At 48.0% G+C, this 6000-nt stretch overlaps 1 protein-coding gene across 3 annotated transcripts in view; it reads right to left on the bottom strand.

The window, feature by feature from the left end:
* Nucleotides 1-3362: 3362 nt before the first annotated feature.
* Nucleotides 3363-6000, bottom strand: part of NTM (neurotrimin) — a 388042-nt gene continuing 385404 nt past the window's right edge. For all 3 annotated transcript variants that reach the window (XM_060103830.1, XM_060103831.1, XM_060103832.1), the window contains one exon: nt 3363-5046. In XM_060103830.1, coding sequence (XP_059959813.1) covers nt 4946-5046 — 101 coding nt within the window. In that variant the 3' untranslated portion in view covers nt 3363-4945. The remainder of the gene's footprint in view (nt 5047-6000) is intronic.

Below are 6000 nucleotides of genomic sequence, written 5' to 3'. Positions count from 1 at the left end.
GAAGCACACATATCTAGGTTATCTGGAGGCTTGCATGGTGTAAAGTCAACATTCAAACAACTAAAGCCAAACGAAGCCTCCTGCATAAGGGATCATGCCCCCAAAATGCATCAGACACACACATTGTAAGAAGTAACCTTAACTTAAGGTCAGGAATTAAAGAGTCTTTTCTACTGAAAGACATGATATGGAAGCGATGGGAGAAGCTGGGGTTGTGGGAAGGAGGAGTGTGAGGATGAAGGTGCAGAGACCTCAGAGATGTCTGTTGCTCACACGTCATGGGGACGCTAATTTGCACGTCTTGTCTTGGAGGAAGACGGAGTTGGACACTCATGGAAATACATCCTGAATTAAGAGCCGAGAGGGGTGAGCACTGATGTTTTAGGATGGCCTGACTCGGCAGTTATGGGATGACAAATGAGACGCCTCCATCCTCTCAAGCACCAAAGAGCAAGCTCCCAACCAAATTAGTTCCTGGATTTGGTTTACAATAAAAATTTTTTTAAATGCTTGAAAGAGGAATTATTCAATAGATACAATCTCAGTTCTTAGCTGCTTGTCTGGTGACTGTCAGGTGCACATGTATTTGGTCAGTAGTAGCAGGAGAGCCTGCAGGCTCCTGGGTCGGTGCTGTCACTTGGCCACCTCTCTCCTGCACAGATTTTTCTCCTCTAATGATAAGTACCTCAAATGTTTACCATCGTAAGAATAAAAAAAAAGTGGGCGTTTTGCTGTTCCCAGATGATATATTTTTTTATCAAACAAACCCACACATTAGAGGGACCATCCTGTGATTGATTAGTGTGCCTGCTTTCCCTTCCAAACTCACGGTCCAGAGGTATAAGATAAAGATGGGGTCAGCCCAGTGAAATGTGTGGAACCTCCATCAGAGTCCAGTGTCGATTCATTTGCTAACTTCCCTCCAGCATGAAGGACAAGAACTGTCCATCATCACCGTCATTATCACCATCCACAGTGACAGAAGCGAACATTTGTGGATCACCGATGGCAAAGATAGCTCCAGTTCTGCGAGGCCCACTCATCAGAAGGCGGTCCTTGGACAAGTACTACAGCGCTGCAAGTTAGGCATCTGAACCGATTGTGCAGAAGAGTAGATGGGGAAAGATTTAATGGTAGGAACTTGAGAACAGCTGCACTCGTGGGAAAGGACAGATACTCTGTTGAAAGAAGATGAATGGGATTCTCTGGGAGTGTGTGGTTAGGGCTTGAACATCTCCACTAGTACTCCCCCCAACACACACACTACTATGGGATAAAATCTGCAAAACCTCAAGCATGGTTTCCCCAAAGGACAGCCTAAGGTTAAAAGTAGTGGCTGAATCCTAAAGTATGACTGTGACTTGACTGGACCCAAGGGGTCCAGTATGTTTGAAATCCAGTCTGGCCCATAGTAATGGTCACCCATTAGCACCTGTCCATGAAAAACAACTGCACACACTATTCAGGATGCTTTCTTTCCTCGCTCTAGTGAGCACTGTGTTGCCAAGCTCGTTTCCTGAGAAGAGAAGCCTAGAAATCACCTCTATGAGTGCCTATCAAAGCCATGTCCTCCTGGATTGAACTCTGAGTCTGGTTGAAGTCATGGGCACCCTTTAGAGACTGAAATTCAGCAGATTAGGGCTTCTGTGTTGCACTAAACAGAAGAGGAGAAGAAACCTCTGCAGAGGCAGGGCAGGGCAGGGAGTTCTCCTACCTGCTGAGCCAACAGTCACGGCAAAACTGGTTCTACCAGAACCGTGCTAGTGAATGACCAGAGCTCCAAAGAGCCTCAAGACAAGAAGGGCTATGGAACTGGCACAGGTGAAAGGTGAAAGGAAGTCCTCCTCATCAATGTCACAGTTGGTCAGGACAGACCCGTCCTTCCTGCGAGGATGCTGACGGGTGAACTAAACCATGCTTAGTAAACCTGAATGAGAAAGCTCTGAATCACATGGAGGTTATCTGTCACTCTGTGCTCTTGTCCTGACAAAATCCAGGAAGGCTCTGTCTGCAGATGCCCTGGTACATTTTATTCAGAGGGGTTCTGGGCTCAAGTGTAGAAGTATGGAAATTCCCTGTGTTTTTCCCACTCTATTCCCTCTATTCCTGTGACCCACGATCTGCACGGAATTCCTCTGGTCCATGTCTACAGAAGTTACAGTCACAGGAAAGCTAGTAAATCTCACCCACTTTTATTCAAAGGAGACCCAGAGCCCCTTGCCTTTAGCAGGTCTGAGACATAAGGAAGAAATGACTCCAGTGCAGCCCGGATCTGCGAGGCTTGGTCCGACTATTCCAGTTCACGCTGCCAGGAAGAAGCCAGAGAATCTGCACCTGGTGGTGTGGGCGGAAGGGCACAAAGAAAGACAAAGGGGGTGGGGGGAGGGAGAGGGATGGACTGGGAATTTGGGGTTGGTAGATGCAAAGTATTACATACACAATGGATAAACAACAAGGTCCTACCGTATAGCACAGGGAACTATATTCAGTATCCTGCGATAAACCATATGGAAAAGAATTAAACAAAGAATGTATAAAATAAAAAGAAACATGAAGTCAACTAGATTTTCTCAGTGCTGCCAGAAGCAGCTGAAAATGAAACCACTGCTTTCCAAACACTTCCTACTCCTCTCAGGTGGAACTGGCCCCCATGGACACAAGCACGGTAATCCCTGGGTGATTCGGCTCTGACCTCATTTCTGCCTCTCAGTGAAGCTTCAGCTACTTATTTAATTCCCAGAATCAATCAGCAGAGGTTAGAATTATTTGAAAACTATTCTGCATTAAACTGTACCTTTTCTCCTAATTTGTAGTTAGAGGCAAGGTTTGGGGGACTGGCTTGGATGGAAGAGAGTCCCCCAAACACTGGTGGATGGGACTGGGGATTCATCAGTACTCACGCACAGGGACTTTTTCGGCTATGGCTGCACTCTAATGCCTTCCAGAAATAATCACATGTGAAATCCATCCCCTAACTGGACTTGCCATCTGCCCAGGTTATGAGAGGAGGTGTGTGGCCACAGCAGGACCTCCTGGAGGCAGTGGAGGTGCGGTCACCACGAGGCCCGCCTCCCGTGCTTCTGATGGAGGAGAAGGTGCTTTCCCGAAGCCCTGTCTGTCGTCAGAGCCTGATCCACAGGGGGCCCCACTCCACCCACGAGGGGTCCACAGAGCAGTAGCCTGAACCCAGAGCCCGACCCCCTCCACTCCTTCACACCTGAGCCAGGCAGGCTCTGCTCCCCTCCCCCACCACTTGAGAATGAGGTACCACACCAGGTAAAGAGGGACATGGAACACTTTTTAATGTCAAGTCAGAGACAACCCCTCCCTCCCCCAGCCCCTAATCCCACCTGCCCTCATCACATCACGACCCCTCCCCGAGGCTCCTCTGGTTCCCAGACTGCAGGGGAGGAAGAAAAGATTACCTAAAAACTGCATTTTCTTCTCTTTCATACACACGCACACAAAGGTGGGAAATTAAATAAAATAAACCAAGAGAATTCGATTCTCCAGTGGTCACAGAGGCATCAGAGATTCCCATAATGGGCTAAAGCGAGTGGTTACTGACTGCTGAGTTGGTCCGGCTGCTTGCTGTCCGTCCGTGCCTGAGGCATGACGGAGAAGCCAGGCCCCCCGCATTAGCCCTCGCCTCCAAGAGCGGCCCCTGGAAAAGATGCTGTGCCTTGTGTTAGTGTTTTCTTTCTCTTTTCACTTTTTAGAAATGTCTCTGACATGTGAATAACCCAAGAAAATAAAAAGGCAGGAGCTGATTACACAATTACCAGTAAACTCTGTCATCTTTTAGAAGAGCAACACACAGCTAACGCCATATACAGCATGCAGTAATGTCTGAGAAAGGACCCTGCTGAGAAAGAAAATAGCTAGAACCCTAACAAAAAAAAATATATGTATATATATACTGTATAATATATGTCATCAAAAGAAGCATCGCCAGCAAACTCAAGATATGGTGCAGGTCACCCGTTTCTAAACAGCATGTAGAAGTGTGGTATTGTCTGCAATAAATGCCAGAATAAGAAGAAATCTGTAGTGCTGGTGGAGATGTTGGTTAAATTGTATGTGTGGATTTTTTTTTTTTTTTTGGTGGATTTGCCAAATCCTCACCAGGTGGCTAATACCTGGTGTATTGTCCACCAGTTGTAAACCTAGGTAAGAAGTATACTACTCATGTTTAACATTTAACAAACTTACTTCTCTTCACCCCTTTCACTTGAGTACTTTTTTAGTTTTGTCTTGTTTTTGCACTAAGTTTTAGACTCATATCAGAAAATATAATTAATAAAATTAATAATGAATCAGAATCCCTTGTTATCTATGATGTCCATGTAGTAAAATGAAAACAAAACAAAACAAAAGTTTAACAATCTCTTTTGTGACTGTTGATTGTGGGATTATTGTAGCTGACAGGCTGTCTTGTTTAGTTTTCCTTTTTATTTATCTTTTTGTTGCTGCGTTTCATCACACACACAATAGGGACACAGTTCAGGAATGGGCCTGCAAGCCTCCCTCTGAGTTCTTCTCTAGTGACTGATTGAATCTGGGGTGGCCGACTCCAGAACTTTCCTGGGGGGGGGGCACTGTGGTGGGCAAAGCGGCTGAGCCCTTGCCCGACTGGTAACGGAGGTCACGCCATGCAGCTTGCGGGTGGGTCCAAAGCCGCGTGCATTCTTCCCATTTGGAAAAAGAAAGAAAACTCAGCTGTACCTACGTATCTGCAAGGCGATTTCCAATGTCCTTGTTCAACCTGTTTTCCCAAAGTATTCTCTGTTCCCCTCCCTCGAATTTGTGTCCCCTTAGGCTCTGAATTTCGTGGGGTTGTATCTGCTTTAGAACGGATGCTTGCATTGCTCTTGCTCGCCGCGGCTGATGTGTTGGTGGTGGTGGTGACGGCAGCTTCTCCCCGGCGGGGAAAGTAGCACTCACATCAAAATTTGAGGAGTAGGTGCAAAACCAGAAGAGGCAGCAGCCAAGCGCAGCCAGCCCTCCTTGACGTCCCATTGCTGACTTCGCTGATGGCGCCCGGGCCTGCAGACAGAACACACCTGTCGTGAGCCTGGCCCCTCCCACTGGGAGCATCCAGCATCCTAGCTCCATACCCAGAGGCTGCGTTAGCCTTGATCCCGAGGGCAGAGCTACGGGATGGGGCGTCCGCCCAGGCAGGAGGGACCTCAGGTTACAGTGTGCGGGTGCCTGCTACTCCTCTGCTGTCAGAACATGCTGAGGCCATGGCTCAGGGGCAAGTTCAAGAAAAAGGTGGGTGATTAGTCAACACCGTACACAGAGCTTCAATAAAGTGAGACCCCTGCACTGTTTGCATCATCGTCCAATCCCTCTGAACACTGCGCACCTTAAACATTCATGTGACCCTCCTGTCATGCAGGAAAGGACTTGTTGGACACACCAACTGTCCCCTGCGGCTGCTGCACTGGCCTCGGTGCCCCTTCTGTCCATCACTCGGTCCCAGGGCGGCACACTTGGCCTCTCCCCCGTCTGGATCAGGTAAGAGCAGACCTCGCTGAAGCATTACATGCTTGAAAAGTCCAAACCTGCTCGCCTGAGGTGGAGGGGGGATGAAGCAAAGGGACAGGTGGCCTTTGGCCATGTACACAGGAGGAAGGGAAGATTTCCATGGACACTGGGATGCAGAAGGTGCCATGGTGTGTGTCTGTTGCGGGGGAGATGGATGGCATTTTTCCTAAGAGGCACACACCAGTCTGACCTGCACACAGATACTCTTTGACATGGAGCCACATTCGGGAAGCAAGAAAGCTATGAGGTCATAAAATTCCCCAGAAGCTTCCCTATCATTTGAAGCATAAGCTTTGTGTCTCCCTCAGCCCCGTGGCCATGAACGCCCATGATAAATGGAGCTATGATTCGGGAACAGTACACACAAGTTTGGATGCCCAGATGAATTAGGCACCTAATGAAGCAGGGCATCTTCTCAGACTGGACTTACTCTGGAAGGCTCTTGCAGTG

This window comes from Mesoplodon densirostris, chromosome 7 (assembly GCF_025265405.1).
Source record: "Mesoplodon densirostris isolate mMesDen1 chromosome 7, mMesDen1 primary haplotype, whole genome shotgun sequence".
Lineage (NCBI taxonomy): Eukaryota > Metazoa > Chordata > Mammalia > Artiodactyla > Ziphiidae > Mesoplodon > Mesoplodon densirostris.
Note: the sequence above shows the minus strand (reverse complement) of the source record. Positions and strands in the feature narration are given on the sequence as shown.